The 22,562-nt window shown below is 34.3% G+C and overlaps 3 protein-coding genes across 10 annotated transcripts in view; 2 read left to right on the top strand and 1 right to left on the bottom strand.

Moving 5' to 3' along the window:
• The window catches only part of LOC141537067 (N-acetylglucosamine-6-sulfatase), a 165,601-nt gene that overhangs the window by 105,975 nt on the left and 37,064 nt on the right, over nt 1-22,562 (top strand). For 7 of the 8 annotated variants that reach the window (XM_074257893.1, XM_074257892.1, XM_074257897.1 and 4 more), the window contains 4 exons: nt 14,814-15,020; nt 15,099-15,260; nt 15,328-15,501; nt 15,571-15,772. In XM_074257893.1, coding sequence (XP_074113994.1) covers nt 14,814-15,020; nt 15,099-15,260; nt 15,328-15,501; nt 15,571-15,772 — 745 coding nt within the window. The remainder of the gene's footprint in view (nt 1-14,813; nt 15,021-15,098; nt 15,261-15,327; nt 15,502-15,570; nt 15,773-22,562) is intronic. The other variant, XM_074257894.1, reaches the window with a different exon arrangement.
• Nucleotides 5,473-7,502, top strand: LOC141537105 (uncharacterized). Its single transcript, XM_074257944.1, has one exon. The coding sequence runs from the start codon at nt 5,492-5,494 to the stop codon at nt 7,490-7,492; it is 2,001 nt and encodes a 666-aa protein (XP_074114045.1). The 5' UTR covers nt 5,473-5,491; the 3' UTR covers nt 7,493-7,502.
• On the bottom strand, nt 7,611-8,087 carry LOC141537106 (uncharacterized). Its single transcript, XM_074257945.1, has 2 exons — nt 7,938-8,087; nt 7,611-7,868 (listed from the first exon to the last, which is right to left on the bottom strand). Exons 1-2 carry the CDS (start codon nt 8,085-8,087, stop codon nt 7,611-7,613), a joined length of 408 nt encoding a protein of 135 aa, XP_074114046.1.

Genomic DNA, 22,562 nt, shown 5'->3' on the forward strand with positions numbered 1-22,562 from the left:
CCCGCGCATAGAGATGAAATCGAAAGACAAATAACAGAACTTCTTTCAATGGATATTATAGAACCATCAACTTCACCGTATAATTCACCTCTTTTCATAGTTCCAAAGAAAAAGGATTCAAAAGGAAACGTAAAATACCGTCTAGTTATAGATTATCGAAAAGTAAATGATAAGACGATTGGGGATGCATACCCATTACCGCTCATAAACGACATACTCGACCAACTAGGAGGAGCTATGTACTTTTCTACTTTTGACCTGAAATCGGGTTTTTATCAAATAAAAATTAACAATAGGGACAAGCATAAAACGGCATTTACGACCCCGCGAGGACACTATCAATTCAATAGGATGCCTTTCGGACTCAAAAATGCACCTGCTACCTTTCAAAGACTAATGGATTTAGTACTTAGAGGTTTACAAGGTGTAGATCTATTCGTCTAGCTGGACGATATAGTAATCTATGCGTGTTCGCTCGAAGAACATAGAAGTAAATTCGAAAAGTTAGCCGAACGTTTACGTAAAGCGAATCTAAGTTTCCAGCCCGATAAATGCGAATTTTTAAGAAAAGAAGTGTTATATCTAGGACATCTTATTTCTGCCGATGGAGTGAAACCAGACCCAGAAAAGATAAGAGCAATCAAAGATTACAAAACTCCTACAAATACCACTCAAGTAAGAGAATTTCTCGGACTTGCGGGTTACTATCGACGTTTCATAAAAGATTTTGCAAAAATAGCGAAACCATTATCAGACCTAACAAGTAAAAACGTGAAATTTGTCTGGACACAAGAACATCAAGAAATCTTCGAAAATTTACGTGATAAACTACGCACGGCTCCAATATTACAGTATCCGGATTTTTCAAAACCTTTTATTTTAACGACCGACGCATCAAACTACGCAGTAGGAGCAATTCTTTCCCAGGGTAAAATAGGTGAAGATAAAATAATAGCAGCAGCCTCTCGCGTCCTAAATAAACATGAGAAAAATTACTCAACTACAGAAAAAGAAATGGTTGCAGCATTATTCGGGATGAAAACCTTTAGACCTTATCTTTACGGTAGACAATTCACACTCATTACGGATCATAGACCATTAGTATGGGTAAATTCAATGAACGACCCGACCTCACGCATAATGAGATGGAGAGAACGTCTAAAAGAATTCGACTATATAGTACAATACAAGGCAGGAAGAATAAACACAAACACCGATGCTTTATCTAGAAATCCAGTAGAAAATAAACGGGAAGCATACCCAATAAAATTTAAATGGCGTCCCACAGGGAAACCAGGAATCGCAAGACTCAGAACGTCTGACCCTTCTGGCCCCGAACCAGTACTAACAAAAAAATCAAAAATAATAAGTTCGGAAGAAAACGAACCCGAGAACTTACAAATAAACAAAAATAAAAATAATAATTCGAAAAACATAGAAAAATTGATATATTCGGAAGAAAACGAACCTGAATATACAAATAAAAAAATAAATAAAAATATTACCACCCCAGTGCACAAGTGTAGCAACAAAAACATAAAAATATTACGCGACGAAATTATTCATGCGGTAAAATTAGATAATTCAGTAGAAAAACAATCAATGAATAAATCATCTCAATTACCTGAAGGATATACTCAGGTAATGTCAAAATCTACAAGGGGACAACGAATATACAAAATAATTAGCAGTTCCACAGACGAGCAGCTAGACCAAGTGAATGACTCTTGGAAGATCGAAGATAAGAATAGGACTAACTACCCTATGAAACTACGGTCAGCAACAAGGCGAGAAAAGGAAGGAAGAAGCAACAAAGAAGATAGGCAATATATCCCTTATAAGAAAAATAAAAATAATAATAAAAACAAATATAAAAATAAAAATAACAAATTAAAAATAACCGATAAAAATAAAATAAGTATAATTCAAGAAATCGATGAAAATATCGCGGATCAAAATAAATCCAGCTTAGATAATAGCGGAAAAATTATAGAACAAAACTTAAACAAGAGCAAAAATAGTATAAGAAATTTAGAAATATCTCAAGAAGAATTAGAAATAACAAACTCAAGTAATAAAACACAGTCAGAAATCATAAATAGTAATAAATTAGAAGATAATAAGAGCGATAAATTTAGCATGTTAGTTAACGCGAGCAAATTATCCGATTATTCCGATAAATCATATTCATCATCAAACAGTGATCCTAGAGGAGAAAAATTAAGAAAGAAACTAATCAAAAATAATACAAATAACTTATCATATGATTCTAACACAACAGACTTCGGTTTATCCTACCTCAAAGAACCAACAGAGACTATCCCATCGGATCAAAATCCACTACCCCAAACCTCTCCTAATAAAATTAATGAAGAAATCCCAGACCCACAAAAACCGACCCAAAATAATACAGGAACACAGACTCCTCAAATAAAATTTAAAAATACAAGATCTAAAAACAGATTTTTACCCTTACAATACAAAAGAACACGACAATACGCAGACTTTACACCATCACCTATCTCGCGTACTCATAAAAAAATAAATAAAAGCATAAATAAAAAAATTTTCAAAATAATTGACAGTTCGGACGACGAATCAAATACGGATGAATCAGAAATTATTAATTCCAAAATATATTCAAATAATTCAGATAATATTAGCACAGATTCCCCCATAGAAACAATTCCCATCATGACAACAAATCGCGAAAATGATAAGGGAGGAGCAGTACCATGGTCCTCAGAAGAAAGTGGAGACAGACCCCAATACATTACCGTAGAAGCAGTAATCGAAAACAATAACAATCAAAACGATATTTCAAATTCAGCACAACCTCATACAACAACTACACCAAACGAAAACTCTCAAACATTACACACACAGCACACATACAAAGACGTAAACAAAAATAATATACAGACACAGGTAGAAGAAAACCCTCTACCCTTACGCAGGTCACAAAGAACAAGAAAACCAAAAACATGCTCTTGTGAAACGAACACGGACTCACACGTACACACACACAAACACATACCTCACCAAATCAGAAAACTAATTAACAAAAATCAAATAAAACACAATAAAATTACAAAGAAAAACCAAAACATAAAACTACCAGACATAATGATTACTTTAGAATCTCTAAAGGATTCAAATAATTACGATAAAACAAAAGAAACAAAAATTAATAAGAGATTGTCATCAATACCCGAACACATGGATCGCGTTAATAAAATAATAAAAGTACTTAAACAAAGCAAACTAAACAAAAACATAAGAAAATCAACACAATCAAGAAAACAGAAAAACTCACACACTCACATACAACCAGACCCCATCATCCCTAACGATTTAGACTCAAGTAACAAAATATTAAAAACAACAAGTAAAAGTCAACAAGAAGACAAAACACAGACACCAATTCTCATACAAAACACACAAAGCCGACATACAGTTACACAATCAGAAACAGAAAATCCCTGTCAACCCATTCCAAATACGCCAATCACAGACTCAGACGTTAATAAAATAATAATAGATAACACTCAACAAAATATTAGCCAAAGAACATATAACTCAACTATATTAGAGTCAGACGAATTCAGACAACCTTCCCTAAACCTTTCCAACATAAATCCAACAGGAATTACAGACTCAAATAGCGAAAATTCATTAGAAAACAGTAATAGAACAAGAAATAGGATTAAAAACAAAAAGAAAAACAAATCAACAAGTAAAATAAATAGTTTATCAATAAATAACGATTCCACTGACAACGAAGAACAAATAAACAATAACGAACAGACAAAATCTCAAAACAAAAAGAAATCACAGACAAACAACACAAACAGAATCCCAAGAAACGATAATAATTTAAATAACGACAAAAGAAACGACTCAGATAGCTCTACAGCATCCGAAAACTCAACAATATCAAACGACTTTAGTAACGAAAATATCTTCGAAACAAGAGACAATCTACTAATGCAGAAAAACAGTTATCTATGCTTCATTAACGCAGATAGCACCGTATCTAGTGAAATAGGGAGAAAATTAATTAGAGTAGGTCATTTAAATAAATTAAATCCAAATATTAAACACGATATCGGAGACATAATAAAAATGGGTTCTTCAAGAAGAAAAGTTATAGCTTTAGTAACACAAAATCATGATAAAGAAAAACCATTAGAATCAAATTATTTAAAAGCGTTCAAAAACTTGAAGTCATTTCTTATAGATAATAATATCAAAACAATTAGTGTATCACAAGGACTCAGTAACTTAAGCGAAGTAGTTTGGTCAAAAATTAAAAGTATCATTACAAAAATTTTCGCAGGAACAGAAATAAAATTTACTATTTGCAGAGAATTAATCATAATACCCCCCATAGAAGAAAGACATAGAATAATGTTAGAAAACCATGAACCTCCTATGTCAGGACATAAAGGTGTGACAAAAACATACAAGAAAATAAGACAAAGATATTTTTGGGACAATATAAAAGTACAGGTAGAAGATTTTGTTCGAAAATGTATTAGTTGCCAGAAAAAGAAACTAGTTAGAATAAAAACTAAACAACCGATGGTCATTACCGACACATCAGCCCAAGTTTGGGATAAATTAGCTCTAGATATAGTAGTCCCCAACAAAATTTCAGCTAATGGTTACTCTTACATCTTAACCATGCAAGACGATCTATCAAAATTTTGTTTTGCGATACCATTGATAACAATGACCGCGAAAGATATCACAGAAGCTTTAGTTGAACATTTTATATGTAAATTCGGTTGTCCAAAAGTCATATTAACAGATCAAGGTCAAGCGTTTATAGGAAAAATAATGACTTGCTTAGCAAAAACGTTTAAAATTAGACAAATAAAAACCACAGCGTTTAGACCACAGTCAAACGGCGCTCTTGAGCGTAGTCACCAAGTCTTGACTGACTACATAAAACATTATACTAGCAGAAACGATTGGTATAAGTGGTTACCCCAAGCTACATTAGCATATAACACTAGCGTACACGAAGGTACAAAATTTACACCTTACCAACTAGTTTTCGGTAAAGAAGCCCGATTACCCTCAGAATTTTCTTACCTTGACGAAATACCGACCTACGCAGACTATATCAAAACTCACGCGACTAGACTTTTAGAAACTCAAAAGATAGCCAGAGAAAACCTAGAAAAAGCTAAACAGAAATCAAAAATTCGATATGATAAAAATATACATCCAGTAAAATTTAAAATAGGTCAGAACATATATTTAGTTAAGAACCAAAAGACGGGAAAATTTGACGACAATTATTTAGGTCCTTATAAAATTACCGAGATATTCCCAGATAAAAATGACATTGAAATAGAAATAAAAAAGGGAAAAAGAAAAATAGTTCATTGTGACAGAGCGAAAATCGCACATTAATAATAGTATAAAAACAACGCAGATAGCGAAAACAACTACCATAAATACACTTCTCTTACAGGAAGAAATGGAAGCGTTCAAAATTCTTTCCATCTTGCTGATGCTAACCACAACGACAAATGCATTCATCGCATACGATTGCGGAGCAGCAGCTACAAAATTTACTACATTGTCATTAATCAACATAAAAGAATGCGAAAAACCCATAACGACTCCTAACATAACAAAATCTAATATTCAGCTCATACAAACGGTAGAATATTCCCACACTAAAATAATTCAGTGTAAAATTGAAATCAAAAGATCAGTCTATTATTGCGGCTCCTGGAGTCACGTAGCGACAGTAACAAATCCACACATAGAGTACATAGAAGAGATATCGAAACCTTACTGTCAAGATATACACAAGACCCGGACACACTTCATGTACGACACGGCAATTCGAGACATACAGCCGAACGGAACGACGATAAGGTCTCTACTCTTCGCAGGGAAAGCAGATAACTCCGGAAACTGCGAAGGAGGAAAATACTCGGATCCATACGGGACATACTCAGATGTAGTGGTACAAGGACAGATAAAAATCACAATCCGTGATTATTTAGCCCCGGTAAACTTCAAAGAAAACAGCGTAATCCTAAAATCGGGAATAAGATGCTGGCATGGATCAGAAAAATGCTTGGATACAGAAGGAGGCTACACGTTCTGGGACGTCATAAAGAAAGACGACTGCGAAACAGAAAGATTCAAAGTAGTTTATCAAGGGGAAGCCCAAAGAATTAGGGATAGCTCAGGAAATAAGACCGTCGAATTCTTTGCAGTAACATCAAATCAAATAACTTTTGCGCTAACAAAACAGGAAACACTCTCAGTATGCGGGCACAAATTCCTACGCACGGAAGAACCCAGATTATTCGTAATAGAAAGTGATGACAATAATTTCTTACTAAAAAAATCAGAATTAACAACATCGGACATGGACATATTCGCATATGTAAATTCGAAAGTAGTCTATTTAGAAAAACATTTGAGAAAAGAGATTGTAGCGAGTTATAACGATGCCATTAAACAACAATGCGAATTAGAAAAAATAGTACTACGAAATTCCCTTGCATTAGCATCAATAGCACCTGCGGAATTCGCGTTTCAATTCATGAAAGAACAAGGATATATGGCCAGCGTCACTGGAGAAGTTATAAGAATATCAAAATGCGTACCAGTCGAAGTCAAAACGAGGAAAACAGAAGAATGTTATCAAGAACTACCGGTTACTTTAGGAAACGGTAGCTTCTTCATGTTACCTAGAACGCATCTGCTAGTAAAGACCGGTAATCAGATCGATTGCAACACATTGACGCCAACCACATTTAACATCAATAATGCATGGTACCAAATTCTACCCCAATTGACACCAACCTTAGAACCAGAAGAAATTGGCCCAAACACCAGAGCAACATGGAAGTACACGGCACCGGAATATTTAGCAAAAAGCGGAATATACTCAAACGAAGACCTGAGTAAGCTAAGAGAAGTAATGATGTTCCCAGTAGAAAGATTCGCAGTAGTAAACACGATAGCCAGAGGGACAACAGGCAGACAAATAAACGTACAAGGAATCAACATAAATAGATTCATCGACGAGGTCAATATAGAAAACAAAATTAAAAACATGCTGGCAAAAGTACACGGAATTTTCACTGTAATTGGAGATTACAGTTCAGCGATAATAGCAGGCTGTATTATAATAAAAGCTTTCAAGTTTGCCGCCGACACAGTAATACACGCATTGGCACTACACTCCGTATTCGGATGGAGCCTATGGTTACTAGGATCTATATGGGATTCGTTAACAAACTTCTTGTTACATTCAAAACGGAAATACGAGAAAGAAAAGGAGCAAACAGCCAGCAACCCAATAATGTCACAACTAACCACAATCGACATAGAAGAAAAAGACTCAGGAGAAGAACCACCGAGGACGCCAAGACCAAGAGCAAGAGAACCGGGAACAAATAAGGTAGACATCGACCAGACAGACAAAACAATACAAAGAAAACTATTTCCATAAATTAGCAAATTTCCTTTCTCTTCCATTCCATTATCATGTAAAAAAAAAAAAAACCCTAACAATACACACTAAGAAGGAAAATTTTTTTTATTGAAATCCTTTTCTTCTACAAAGCCGTTTATAAATCGTGAACAGAGAGAAGTCCTTCAGGATGAGCCCAAGCGGGGTGACACCAGTCGTCGGTAGGGTGGTCCAGGACGGCAAACTTCCCCTCCTGCATCCAACGAAGTCCCAAGTAGTCGAAATCGTCCGATTGGGGTTGGGATGACTCGAACCGGTCCCGGAACCAAGCACATCGGTTCTGAATCTTCTCGGCACGCCGGCGACGAACAATATCGATGGAGATAAACCCATCAATATTCAGTGGTCCGGAAAGCTAAAATAAGCAAATTAATCAGTGAAATGAAGTAAATAAGCAAACAGATAAAGAAACAAGCATACTTACGGGAGATACGCGTATCTGCGATTCCACGTAGAGACGGACAAGTTTCAAAATGAGGGCTTTCAACCGCCCCACCGAGCACCACCGCACCAAGTAACCCCCGCGCAGATCACGCCCAAGATCAACCAGATCTTTGATGATCACAAGCCACATAAAGACATCGAACACATTCTGAAAAAAAAAAAAAAAAAAAAAAAAAAAAAAAAAAAAAAAATTTTTTCATGTAAAAATTTGTTTTCTCAAATAAAAGAGTCAACCAAATAGTAGTAATTAGTACTAATAATTTAAAAACGGTACTTACATCCACGGGACAGCACAAAGAGTAACTAGGGTTACACATTTTTTTTTTATATTTTATCCGGAGACAAGAAAAGTCTAATATTTATATACGCGAAAGTACAAAGAGAAAGAAAGCACGTGACGATCTTCACAAAGGTACTCGGAAAAGTAGTAACGTAATTAAACAACTAAAGACACTAGACGGTACGAAAAACCCCCACGACTTAGAAAATACATCCCCATCCAGTCAGGATGCGCAAAATATAACCAAAATTATACCGACAACCCGAAACAAAGAGTGAAACCACGCGCAGGAACTACCCCACTCTTACAAAATTTTTTTCTTTTAACGCTCCCCTCAGATAAAATTTTTTTTATGACAAAAGAAATAAAAAGAGAAATAATGAATAATTTTTTTTATATACAAAAATATTAATTAAACAAGGAAATATCGAACAAAAAGTTAATTAATAGCAAACAGTGATGAATTTAACAAATCATATAACACATAAAGAGCGAAGATTTTTTATCTGAAAATCCCAACAAACTTTTTTTTAACATTTTTTTTTATTTTTTTTTAGTAAAAATTACAGCATATATACATAAGCACACCTACGTGAATGAATTTTTTTAAAATTAAAAATTCCTTTTTTTTCTTTTTTCCCCTCAAGGTCCCTTTTTCCTTCAAATACATAAATAAGATTTTTTTTAATATAAAAATACACAAATTACCAAAATCAATTTAGAAACAATTATTTTCCATATTTTCTCGTCTCTCTCTTTATCATCAAAAAGTTTTCTTTCCTTCGGCTCACTCCCTAAAGATACAAGAAAAGTAAAGAAGAATAAACGATAGATCAGAAATTATAAATTCAGGTGGAAAACAAAAATAACTATAAAATAAAAAGCAGGACATCTAAAAAAAAAAAAAAAAAAAAAATATGACGAGAAACAAATTTTTTTTGGAAAAATAATGACATATTTTTCTTACAGGAAATATAAAATAAAAATATTAAATTTTTAATAATGTTTAGATATAAGAATGAACCACAACATCGAATATAGAAATAAAAAAAAAAAAAAAAAGATAAATAAATGAACATTTAAGCTTCACAGCGATAGCAAGGAATTACCGATTCAAGCAACAATAATTAAATAAATAACCATAGATTTTATTGTTCAAAAAGTACATAAATTTTTTTTAGCCAAGAAAGATGATAATAATAATAATAAATTAATGAATTATAAATAATAATATAATACATAATAAATTGTAAACTAAATTTTTTTTCTTTTCAAATGACAGTCGAGTAAAATACAAACTTAAAAGATAATAGAGATAACGCAAACGTACATGTATTTTCTTCCAAAAATAAGAAGATTATTGTCATTAAGGTTTTAAAGAACTTTAAAAGAAAAAGATAAACATAAACTTAAACGTAATATATAAGTAAAAACAAATAAAAGAGGATCATTGTCATTAAGGTTTCAGAAGAACTTAAAAATAAAGATAATAGCCCTATGGCAGGTAAAGCAGTTATCGCAGAACCGTCGGAGTATCTCTTAACTCACAAGGGACGCGAGCCTACTGAGAGGGAGAAATCTCCTAAAATTTTTTTTTAATATAATTTAACGCGCGAAAAACATATTTTTTTTCTCATAAGCATAAATTGAGATCAATGCCACCTAAACAACAAACGGGACGTTTGTCTAGAGGGAGGGACGTGTTACGTCCCCACCTGCATTCGCAGATGTCTCTGATAGCGAATACGCGCGCTAATTTAAACTCTAACAATTGTACAATAATTTCATAAATATTCATTTTTTCATAAATATAATGTTAAATAATAAGTAAAGAATCCCAAACGTTAAACATTAAATACTAAGAAAATGATAAGTAAAACTCAGCCAACACCTGAATAAACAGATTATTTTTAAGTTCACATTAACATTTTCTTTCGAAGAATGTTAATGGAAAAACTAGAATGATTCAACAAGCAGTAGAACAAATAAGCTTAAGCTTAAGTTGTTTTTAAGTTACCATTAACATTCCAACAAGGAACGTTTAATGATAACACAAATGTATAATAAAATGTAAAGGGAAACTAGAGTACAGTACGCGGCAACATCAGAAAGTTTCACGAAAAGAATGTCCTAAGTCAACAACAAACAATTACGTGGACTAGACTCTGGAGTGGCATCAGCCGATGAGCCAGCTCACCCTGATGACGCAGGAAGCGTGAACTCCAAAGTCTAGAACATGCTATATTTTCGAGAACCTGATAAGCAACCCTACTCCTACAAGGGCGCGTCCCTTGGGGAGTCTATAAAAGCGAGTTGCATCGGGAACTCGAGGCCTTTTTCATAATATCATTAAGCTACTAAGTACTGCTCTAGAAACCGATAAACATTACACTGTACGACGGTTTCCCTCCTGATAATTAAATTGTATCGCATTACTAATTAAATAAATCGGAGACTATTAATTTCAAATTAAATCAGTTTATTTCGGAGGAAACTCGAGTCCACCTACTGACGACACTGGAGGTCGTCTCATCCTAATTCTCCAGACCCCTTTATATTATTTAGGGCCGGTTCTTCTCAAACCGCGCGGTTACGAGGACGTAACAAATTAATAATTGTACGCGACAATATTATTATCATTAAATAGTCTACCCGGCCGAGTAATTCGGCTCTGGACTTAGTCTTAAGTAACTTATTTTTTGAATAAATAGTTTGTTGATGTTTGTTATCAATATTTCGTAATTATAAAATTACTTTTTCTCCTTCTTTTTCTTAACGTCAGTATATTATTCATCGTTCTCTTGGATACCTGCAGATTGGCCCTGAAAATAAAGGATTTGTTATTTTCCTCGTTTAAAAAAAAAATAACTGGCGTCCAAATGTGCACTAACCTAGCCTGGGTGGCTGCTGCAGTGTTGCTTAGGAGATTGAGAGCATCTCCTAAGTCTTCTATTTGTTTTTTTTTTTATTTATTTTGGGCGACCTGGACAAATTTCTACTTTGCTCAACGTATCCACCGTCGAGTAGTTTGTAAAATAGTAAATTTTTGTTACACATTCAAAAGTTATTACGGTTTGAAAATTCAAAAAATAGTATTTTGTTAAACTTTCATAAGACTTGTGAGCTCGAAGAGCTCAAAATAACACATATTTTTGAACTTAGAGAGATCAAAAACGTAATAAGTGCAATTTTGAGCGCTTGAGTATGGAATTAGTGGGAAGTTAAAGGGATGACCTTCAGGGTCAACCGTTATCCAGATTTTTTTCTAAGTAAAGAACTAAAAATCCAGGGGACGACTACGGAAAAAGAAATCAACATATTATCAACCAAAATTCTATCTTTTTCAATTTTTGGATATGTCATCCAAGTAAATGATTTTCTTGCCTGTAGTCATTTTTAATAGTTGAAATATTCATAACCCGTATTTGATACTACTGTTTACGAACCATCCCGGGAAAAAATCACCATGTATGATCGTACTTGACCAAGCATGAATTAGGCATAATCATGCATGGACCGTGTATGATCATGCATGATAATACATGAGTCGTGAATGATCGTACACGATTGTGCTAGATAATACTCAATTGTGTACTTGTAACCATGCGTTATATCGCACAACCTGTCATTACTATGCATAATCATACACAATCATACTCGATCGTGCGTGACTGTGTACCGTGAGAACTAAAAGGTCGTGCGTGAGTCTGAATGAAGGAGTATGGCCTTGTAGGGCCATACAAAAAAATTGCTTGATCAAGCCTGATCATGCAGGATTCATGCTTGATAAAGCTTTATTATGCATGAAGTCGTTAAACACAGTAGAGACTATCATGCATGACTGTACATGCCCGTAAACGGCCATACATGATTCATGCTTGACCAAGCTTGATCAAGTATGACCATTTGTGATTGAACAGAATAAGTAAACATCAGCCAGTTCGACTGCGTTTGGCTTTGTACAATCATTTATGATCGGGCTTGGTCAAGCGTGGCCATGCACGATAACTCTTTCCGTAACCAAAATCAATACCAAATACGACACCATTATGGATTTGATTCGAAATGTTCTGAAAGTTTGAAAATTCGATAAGAAAATTATTATTATTATAATGTTACATTTTTTTTTACACTGACTCAATCGTCAAGTCTCTTTCCCTCAAGTATAAGTATTAAAAAGATGATTCTTATTTGATTTTATGTATTACGAAATTAATTTGTATTACGAAGTTCAATTTGTTTTACAACTAATAGTTACAAGAAAAAAAAAAGTGTTGTTTCGAAATGATCACACAAAGCCATACATGATCAGGTAGGATTATGTTCGCTTATTCAGTTTGATCACAAACGGTCATACCTGATCGAGCTTGGTCAAGCTTGAATTATGCACGATCATGCCTGATCGTGCACAATCACGTATGCTGAAAAGTACATGTTCAAGTATGATCTTACACGATTATACATTATTCATGCACGATCATACACAATTTATACATGATTATATCTGCTTCATACTTGATTAAGCATGACCACGCATGTTGATTTTTTCCAAAGGAAAGAAAAAATTAGAAAATTTGTTTTAAAAGTTATGCAATATTCAAATTTTTACCATTCTCCGAATTTTTCAAGTTTTTTTCAATATATTTCAAACTACTATACTTATTACAATCGTTCAGGATCTGTTTCGAAGGGAAAGTTTTCAACAGCTAAAAAAATAATATCTAGTAAAAGAAAAAACCACAGAATTTTAAAATTTAAAGAGGAGAAATATTCAAATTCATGTTTTTTTTATGGCTCAATTTTTCATTTATAATATTTCTAACTGATCTTATAAAATTCTGAAACTCCTAATAAGAGATTTTTTTGTTTCCAGAATTAAGAATTTTTGAAAATTAAAAGAAAAAAAAATTTTTTTTTTAAGTTTTTAATGTTCAAAAAAAAAAGAATACAAGCTTTGTAACATTATTCGTTGTAGAGATTCAACATATTTGGATTTTTCATTCGGTTTTTTTTTAGTTGAAAATGTTTTTTTTTTTATTGCTCTGAATTGAAAAATTATTATTTGATTAATAATATTCTACGTATTGCAAAAAAAAAATTTTTTTTAAATTAAAATATTCATCCTTGAAAATGAAAAAAAAAAACAAATCTTAAAAACTGAAAAACTGGAAGGTCAGTTAGAGCTGTTATATAAGAAGATGAATACAAACAAAAATGTATAACATTCATTTATAAATACTTTCGACTTTACTTTTCTTGTAAAAAACATATTTTTTGTATAAAACATGTGTATTGAATAGAATTTATTTAATTAAAGCTAAATCATTACTAACTTTGTACTCAAGTCACAATCACTCTAACGACGAACGAAAAATATAATATGTAGTAAAAATCTTTTGAAGAATTGTGGAGGATCAGCGTAGTGGTTATTGTTCATACTTCGTGTCTCAAGGGTCCCGGGTTCGAGTCTCGTCAAAGACCGGATGTCAAATGGTATTTTTCAGTGAAAGAAACAATCGAATACTACTTAATAGTAAAAGACTAATACCTTGATGAACAAAAAAAATTTTTTTGTTCAACTAAAAGTTTTTTTTATCGTGACAAAAATGCTTTATCATGCATGATTGATCATGAATATTACATGGCTATTACATGCCAGGCATGTAAAAGCATGATTATGCTTAATCACATATGATCATGCATGAAATTAACGCCTGATCATGCATGTTCATGCATGATGATTTTTTCCCGGGTAATAAATGATATCATATTTATTATTATAATAGAAAATCAGAGGTTTAATTTTCACAGTATACAGATAAAATATAAGCTTTCTCATTTTATGCATTACAATTCAAAGAATCATTTAATCTACAACTAGCAGCCTGCCGTCACTGTGCAACTGCTGATATTTACGAATTATGAATAAGAAAACTTTGGCTTAGTAATTTTTTATAGTTATAATCTCACTAATAGTTTAGGTAATTTAAAAAAAATTTTTTTCAATAATAGTGCTATCACAGGATCATTTACTAAGTATTTAATGGAAAAATGTCACGGAACGAGTTTATAGAACCAACAAACTATTAAAAACTCCTCCGACAACTTTACATGAAAAATTGAATACTTAAAAATATATAAAATCAAAAGGCACTAATTTTTATCAAGACCTTTCTAATGATACCTAATTAAAACTATGAAAATTTTTTTAAAAATAATAATATGCTCATCACAAAATCTTCTTTTCTCCCAAAATTATTTAAATCATCAACAACTGTTGACTGTCACTAAAAAATATCAAATTCAATTTACGCTAAAGATACACCCGTTACTAAATTTTTCTTAGTCTCTTAATTATATAAATCAATTTTTGATATATATCCACATTGACGTGCACAAAACAAAATAAATAAATAGACAAATTTTTTTTATTGCTAAATTCGAATCTATTTATAACTACTTCGAAAACTTATTATAATAAATAAACTATTTTAGAAAAGAATATGAAACATTAAAAAGGCACAACTTCAGACCTTTCCAACGATACCAAATTTAACCATAAAAACCCATTTTCAGTTTGTAGCATCGCCAATATGCTGTCCAAATAGAGCATCTATTTTGACAGGAAGATACCAGCACAATCATTTGACTTTAAATAATTCTTTATCTGGAGGATGTAATGGTATGGAATGGCAAAGGACTCACGAAAAGCGAACATTTGGTACGATTCTTAAAAACCAAAAAAATTATAGAACATTTTACGCCGGTAAATATTTGAATGAAGTAAGCATACTCTTTGAAAATTCAGTTTAAAATTGTACTGATTTACATGAGGATGATTTAGAACGGTTTATTTTCTAGTACGGAACAAAGTCAGCAGGCGGACCAAGCCACGTACCACCCGGATGGGATTGGTGGGCTGGATTATTAGGTAATTCAAAGTACTATAATTATACATTGTCGATAAATGGTACTGCAAAATTTTATTCAGATAAAACCCAGGACTATTTGACAGATGTGATAGTAAGATTTTTAAATTTTATTTAAAGTAACAACGTAGTACAAAAGTAAAATATAAATTTCTAAATAGGCTGGAATAGCTGTTGATTTCATTCGAAGTTATGATGACTACACTCAACCATTTCTCATGGTTCTTGCACCTCCAGCACCACATGCACCATTTACGCCAGCTTTGAGACATAATGATAAATTTAGAGATGTTAAGGCAAAACGGACACCTAATTTCAATGCATTTACTCAATTGGTGTGATTATTGTGCTTATATTAGTTAATATTTGTTGAATTGAATTTGAAATCGTAAACTTTTTTACAGGATAAACATTGGTTGGTGCGGATGCATCCATCTCCACTTCCAAATGAAATATTAACAAAGCTAGATTTTATTTATAGACGACGTTGGGAAACACTATTATCGATAGATGATTTAGTAGAAAAAATATATCAAACGTTAAAATTGGAAAACTTTTTGAACGATACATTTATAATATTTACGTCTGATAATGGATATCACATTGGTAACTATTTGATAAAACAATAATATATCTTTTGCATTTAGAAAATATACATTTCGAAAACGAAATAGTTACTAATAATATTAGCGATAATTTGATTACAAGAAATTCAATGACCTAAACTAATTTGATATATTTTACTTTTTCGTCATATTGCAATATATTTGCTTTAATCCTTTCATTATTGTTTTTTAGAATCTGGCGATTGTCTTTTTTTTTTATTTTTCATTGTTCTAAAAATTATTAACTCATTTAAAAGAAAGAACAATTTCACTTCTATAATTTGATTTAGAACAATCAACAATTTGAAAAGTTTTTTGTCGTTTTTATCAGCTTAGCATTTTTGAAGAGATCTTCTAATTTTTTTTTATTGCCCAATTTAAAAATTTTCCATTTTTCCAACGAGGATCTTTTCTAAAGTCTTCAACAAACTAGTCAAAAAAAAAAAAAAAAGAAAAAAATTTTTGACTTCCGGTTTAAGAATCATCGAGGTTTTATTGTTTACTTTCGTTTTGAAAAATTTATTAATTACTAAAAGCGTAATTAAGAAGAAAATTGGAATAAAAATTTTTTGAATGCAGATTATTATTTATTCAACTATCCAACATGCGCCTGATTTTTTCATTCTTTGATTTTCATATTTAATTAATGTTACGTTCTCGATTTTCGGAAGTTAATTTTAATACGCCCTTAAATTATCAGAGGCGGAATTAACATTGTTATGTCCACCCCAAAATTTTTCTTTAAATTTAAATCACCCGCGCAGATGGAAGACTTCTCCATGCGCGAAAGCCACAATAAAATATAAGCTACGCGACTGCTGGTTGACTAGCGGGGACTTCTGCAATCTCAGCACCGCGAGTATTTAAAAAGGCGATCAACAGCCAACGCCTTGTCTTTGATCAAGTAATTCGACTTCCGCGTTTAATTGACGGACCCGTGCCTTGTAAAAGTCACTCATCTTAATTTGCTCTGCACTTAGGACGAGTTCAGACTTGGTTCAACTGGCAGGCCACGTATTGGTCTTTGAGCAATTAATTCGACTTCCGCGTTTAATTGACGTACCCGTGCCTTGTAAAAGTCACTCATCTTAATTTGCGCTGCACTTAAGACGAGTTCAGATTCGGTTCAACCAGCAGGCCACGTATTAGTTATTAGTTCTAAAAATCTAGAGAACCGGAATCTCAAAGTTCTAATTTGCTCTGCACTTAGGCGAGAATCCGGGCAGTAAGTTTAAATAAAGTTTCTCTAAAAGCTAAATTTGCGCACTTTACCCTACGGGGGACTGGAGGACGTTAGCTCATTTAAATTACTAAAATTCATTAAATTAAATTCTTTAAAAAAAATTCAAATTGTGAAAGTGTAAGTTTTAATGTTTATAAAAATAAATCTCAATTAAAGTGGAATCAGTTTCCAACAAGTCATTTCATAAAATAAGAAGCCCGTAATATAAGCAGCCCAAATCCACCCTACTCCATCCGCTGCGAGAACCAACCAAAGGGCCCAATCAAGGAACAGGCGCTAACAGCTGCCCTAAAATCACGGAGCCGACCATCAATAAAGTTCCCGTAACAGTAAGTACATCTACTCTCAATAAATCCGTGAACAGTCTCAAACGAAGGCGTGGTAAATTCGTACTTCGAAAACGTCCCACATAAATAATTAAAACAACGGAATTAAAACCTCCGTTGTGTATTCTTTAAATTGTTAGTCCAAACCTCCACCGTTTACGCTACCGGTCTAAAAACGCCCTTGGACATAACATAAAGAACACTGGTGGCAGCGGTGGGATTCGAACCCACGAAATTATTTAACTTCCGTTTGAGAAAATTTAAAAACTCTAACAATTTTCGTTCGTTATTCAATTTTTTTGTAAAGTAAAGTAAATTCACTGCGTAAAATAAATTCATAAAGTAAATTCAAGCTATAATTTCGTTCAATCTTGATATAAATTCAACTTAATTGTAGAACGAATTTCGAGTCTTACAAAATTTTCTTTTATATTTCGACATATTTTAAACTTCATAAAATTATATTTTGCAAAATTTCCTTTGTCCGAAATTTTTTTAAAGGTTATAGAACTCAAATAATATCGTTTCAAAATCGTTTTCTGACCTAATATACTTTCTTTAGACAATAAATTACCGCAAAAGGAATTCGCTGACGCGTATATGCCAGAGTTGATTAACACCAAACGGAATTTGCAATCGCAACTCCTGTCAGCAAAATTTATTTTAATTCGGTATTGCGAAATAAAGAAATTATTTTTGCTAACTAAGCAATACTAACATTAAACTCTATTTATTTCGAAATTTTGAAAATTTTTTTTTATCCCTTACCTTTACACTACATTTTAAGAGAAGTGTGCTGTGAACCTAGCACCTCACCTGACAAAATTCTCACAGAAGTTTCCTAGTACTAGAAAGGTGCTTTAATTAGCACTTTCTTTTACGAAAGAAGCTCTCACAAAACTCTTGGGAAGGGTGCTTTGAATTTAGCACCTTCTCTAGATTACACACTCACAAGGGTATAAAACAAATTTTTATATTTGTATACTTGTAATAATAACCCATATTAATTATAAGAAAACTATAATCCCCTATCATCAATCGATAAAATTATAATTTTACGATCCAAAATTTTCGAACAATTTTACTATGTTGGGTTAAAATCGATAAAAATTTTTCCGGAATTCGAGAAAAGTTAATGGGAAAGAGTAGACGGTCGGGCTATCCATACCATCTGAAAAAGATACATTCCGATTTCGTTAACGGCAGAATATACCACCGCCCTCTTATCGAAACTAAATATTGGGAAGAGGATACGGAACCCGCGAATAAGGTAGTCGTCAATCAGGCTGGCGGTCCGAAAATCTTAGAAAACGTTAAGGCTATCCCGGAAAATTAAAAAAAAGAAAAATACTAAAATTTAGACAAACCCAAAACCCTATCAATGCTCATCTAAACCCGTCTACACGACATCTAAATCCCCATTGCAAATAGATTTATCCGAAAATCTAAACCTTATCCTTTCTACTTTTAATATCTTTCCGAATTATACATATTAATTCCCCTTAAACTCCTGTTTGACCTCCTTAAACTATTCACCACTATTGAATATTCAGTCGAACACGGGAATTTTTTTTTATCAGTTAAAATTTTTGTTGTTTGATTAAAGGCATTTAAATCGTCTCTTATTTCAATCGTAAAATTGTTTATATCAACTCTTCCTTGCGAACACTACCGTACTCGCCACTCGGTAACCATACACCCGCGATAACTAATCTTTCTTTCGTGTCATTATACTCTACAGCTGTTGACTTACTTACCTAGTGACCGAATAAAAATACATCGCGATTTAAATTAAATAAAATCGAAATTTTTCTTTTCCTTTTTTTGAACATTCCCCCACATTTTTTTTTGAACATTCCACGATTTTTTTTTGAACAAACCTCCCTTGTAACCCTTCTTTAAATACCTCTCTTACACAGAATAGCTAAATTTAAGACGATTTAATCAAATAAAAATCGTGGAACCATTCGAGGACGAATCCGGAACGTTTTTCGTGCCTTGCTCTAACGATTTCCCGTTTGGAACTATGGAAAGAAGAACCTTCCGCGTTGATACCTCTATAAACGAGGAAAACCTCAATACCCAAATTCAAACCCTCGCTAAAGAATTACATGATGCGCTCTCGTATTTTAACGGAGAAGGTCCAACCGCGATAAAAGATTTCGAATTATTTGACGGAATAGTAAGAGACTGGTTACCCAGCATTCCAGCTGATAATCAGGGCTTTTTCGCTCGCCGCGTAGCACAAAAACTATATGGACGAGCTAAAAGATTAATAGAACATGCAGAACTAGCTTCTGTTGAAGATATTTTACTAATCCTAGGGCGAAAGTTAAAAAGAGGCGACCCATACACCACGTGGCAGAAAAATCTAGCTGCTGCAGCCCCAAAAGAATCTGAAAATATCGAAGATTTCTATTTTCGGTTAAGCGAAATGGTCCGGCGTATCGAACTTAATGCTCCCGAAGATGATAGGGCTGTAGTAAAACGAACTTTCGAAAAGACAGCAGCCACTACTTTCTATGAATACTTACCAGACTTTTTACGATGCTTATGTAAAATGAGAAGAGCCGAAACACTAAACGACATGTACAAGGCCATCGAAAATGACGCGTACAGAAGACCAGACCGTAGACGCGCAATGAGAGACGACGGAGTCATACCAGGCGAATCTCTACCGCCCTCCGTAGAATTTCACAGACGAACCGGACAAGACGGTAACAGACACTATCCACAGATGCCGAGATCTTCTCGTGACTATGACGACCGAGGTAATTATCGCGAATCGCTTCGCACTTTATTATACCACGAATACAGACAAGTCCCAGAGACATTCACTCATACAGCAGTACATCCGATGGACTACTATGAAGACCCATATCCTGACGCTTATGAAGAAAACTACTACAGTCCGAATTATCAGAGGGAACAACAGATTTTAGGTTCCACTTTCACATTCGGAACCGAACGAAACTCCCAATATCCACCTAGAAATCAAAATTACTATCAACCTAGAACTTTTCAAAATTTTAATCAAAATCGTTATCATCCTGGAGTAAATAGTCCCACTAAAAGAGCGGTTCGCTTCGAAGACGACGAAGATTCCGAAGAAGCCAAATTACGACATAAAAGGGACCCTTCGGTAGTCTGTAATTGTCCTTTTTGCCCTAACGGAGAACGACGAGACGCCTACGACCGTTTAAACGGGACGGGCGCTCGTCAACAGGAGGCAATGGCGAGTATGCCCGTCCCGTCTCCGATTACACCTTCGAGGAACCCCAACAGCTATCATCAGTATCAAAGGGGTCCATATCGGGGCTTTCAAAATCAATACCCCCGACCAATCCTCCAAAACTCCCAGAGGCCAGACCTAGAACACCATCCAGAAACGAACGAAACGATAACTCAACCGAGATTGGAACAACGAACCGACCCGAACAACGTAAAACCACTACTTGCTCAGCAGAACCCGCCATTGATGACGGCAGGAGAGTTACGAGCCCAGGGAAGGACAAACCAAAATGTCTAACGACCGGGAAAGGCCCCACGGTCCACATACGAAGCCCAGCATTTCGTAATGGAGGGGTAAACGCACTCCTGGACACCGGCTCCGACCTCAATTTATTCTGCATCGAAGAACTATGCGAAGAGGTCCTCTGTAACATCGAAAATACAGGAGTAGTAGGAGGCATCGCTACTAGCTCAATGCCCATAATCGGTTCAACAAACTTAAAAATATTTGGAACAAAAATTACCTTCCATCTCGTACCAGAACCACCCGGAGGTTATAAGGCCATACTCGGAAATGAATTCTTCATTCGAGAACGCGTAACCATCTCGTTTTACTGGAACACCTTAGTAATGAAAAATAAACCAATACAACCCATCCCTATAATTAACCCAAGAAAATTCCCAGAGCAAAAGTCCTCGCTCTAGGAACCGGGCCAAAAATATACGTGTCGTGTAACTCACTCCTAGGCAATTATCAGCGCTTCCTCATCGATACAGGGGGATGTATGCCTCATCAATGCATCCGCTTTAAAACCCGAAATAATTATCGACACCGGAAAAGCTAGGAGATTCCGAGGACTCAGTGATAGCACTTTCGAAACGTTAGGAACGGCCACCTTAAAAATCCTCAATATCGACGTAGAATTTCAAGTTTGTTTAGAAGATTTACCATCCCCTGGAGTGGGAATTTTAGGAAACAACTTTTTCGAAGCTGAAAAGGCGGAAATTTCTTATGATAACCAAACCCTAGTTTTATTATCCTGCCCTTCGAAACCGACACCCTTTAGCTTCGAAACAAAGCCTTCTTCCAGCTACACCTTACCACCTCGAATGAGAGTATCAATATCAGTACCAATCCAAGAGTTTGAAAAAGACGAAGGATACCTCCCCGAATGAACCTTCCAAAAGGGGTACTCGGAGGAGAAGCCGTTGTCAAGGTAAATGACGGGTATGCCATGTGCATGGTCATCAACCTCAATTCAAACCCAGTAGATATCGATATAGGACCTCAAACACTCGAAGAATTCGAATTCGATAACCCTAGTTCAGAGGGGGATGAATCCGACGACTCTTCTATAGAAAACTCCAACCGTGTAATAGACAAACAAGAACGTATTAAGATCTTACTTCAGAAAATACCTGTAGATCACCTAAATCAGGAAGAAAAAGAACAAGTTCAGAATCTCATTAGAAATAATCACGACGTATTTCACCTCCCCGGAGATAAATTAGGTCGTTCCAAGAATTTCACCTGCCGGATAGAAACCACCACCAACGAACCGGTGAGAATAAAACAATATCGATTTCCCCCAGAACATCGGGAAGAAATCGCCAGGCAGGTCGAAAATCTTGAAAAACAAGGAATAATCAGAAAATCTAACTCGCCGTACAACTCACCCTTGTGGATTGTACCAAAAAAATCAAATGACCCCTCTATAAAAAAATATAGAATGGTTATTGACTTTAGGCAATTAAACAAAATCACTAGAGGGGACGCCTATCCTTTACCTCTAATTATCGATATATTAGACCAATTAGGCGACGCTAACTTCTTCAGCGTGTTTGATCTCGCCATGGGTTTCCACCAAATCCCGATGCACCCCGCGGACGCACCAAAAACGGCATTCTCTACTCCAGACGGGCACTGAGAATATCGTTGCATGCCTTTTGGACTAGAATGCGCTCCATCTATCTTCCAACGAATGATGGAT

The sequence above is a fragment of the Cotesia typhae genome, unplaced genomic scaffold (genome assembly GCF_013202065.1).
Source record: "Cotesia typhae breed Kobodo isofemale line unplaced genomic scaffold, CoteBio_Ctyphae scaffold_58, whole genome shotgun sequence".
Lineage (NCBI taxonomy): Eukaryota > Metazoa > Arthropoda > Insecta > Hymenoptera > Braconidae > Cotesia > Cotesia typhae.

What these genes read in the sequence shown, in the direction of transcription:
- LOC141537105 (XM_074257944.1), top strand. Translation starts at nt 5,492, where the DNA reads ATGGAAGCGTTCAAAATTCTTTCCATCTTGCTGATGCTAACCACAACG.
- LOC141537106 (XM_074257945.1), bottom strand. Translation starts at nt 8,087, where the DNA reads ATGTGGCTTGTGATCATCAAAGATCTGGTTGATCTTGGGCGTGATCTG. An exon ending in CGCAGATACGCGTATCTCCC is followed by an intron (nt 7,869 to 7,937) that starts GTAAGTATGCTT and finishes TGCTTATTTTAG; the next exon opens with CTTTCCGGACCACTGAATAT.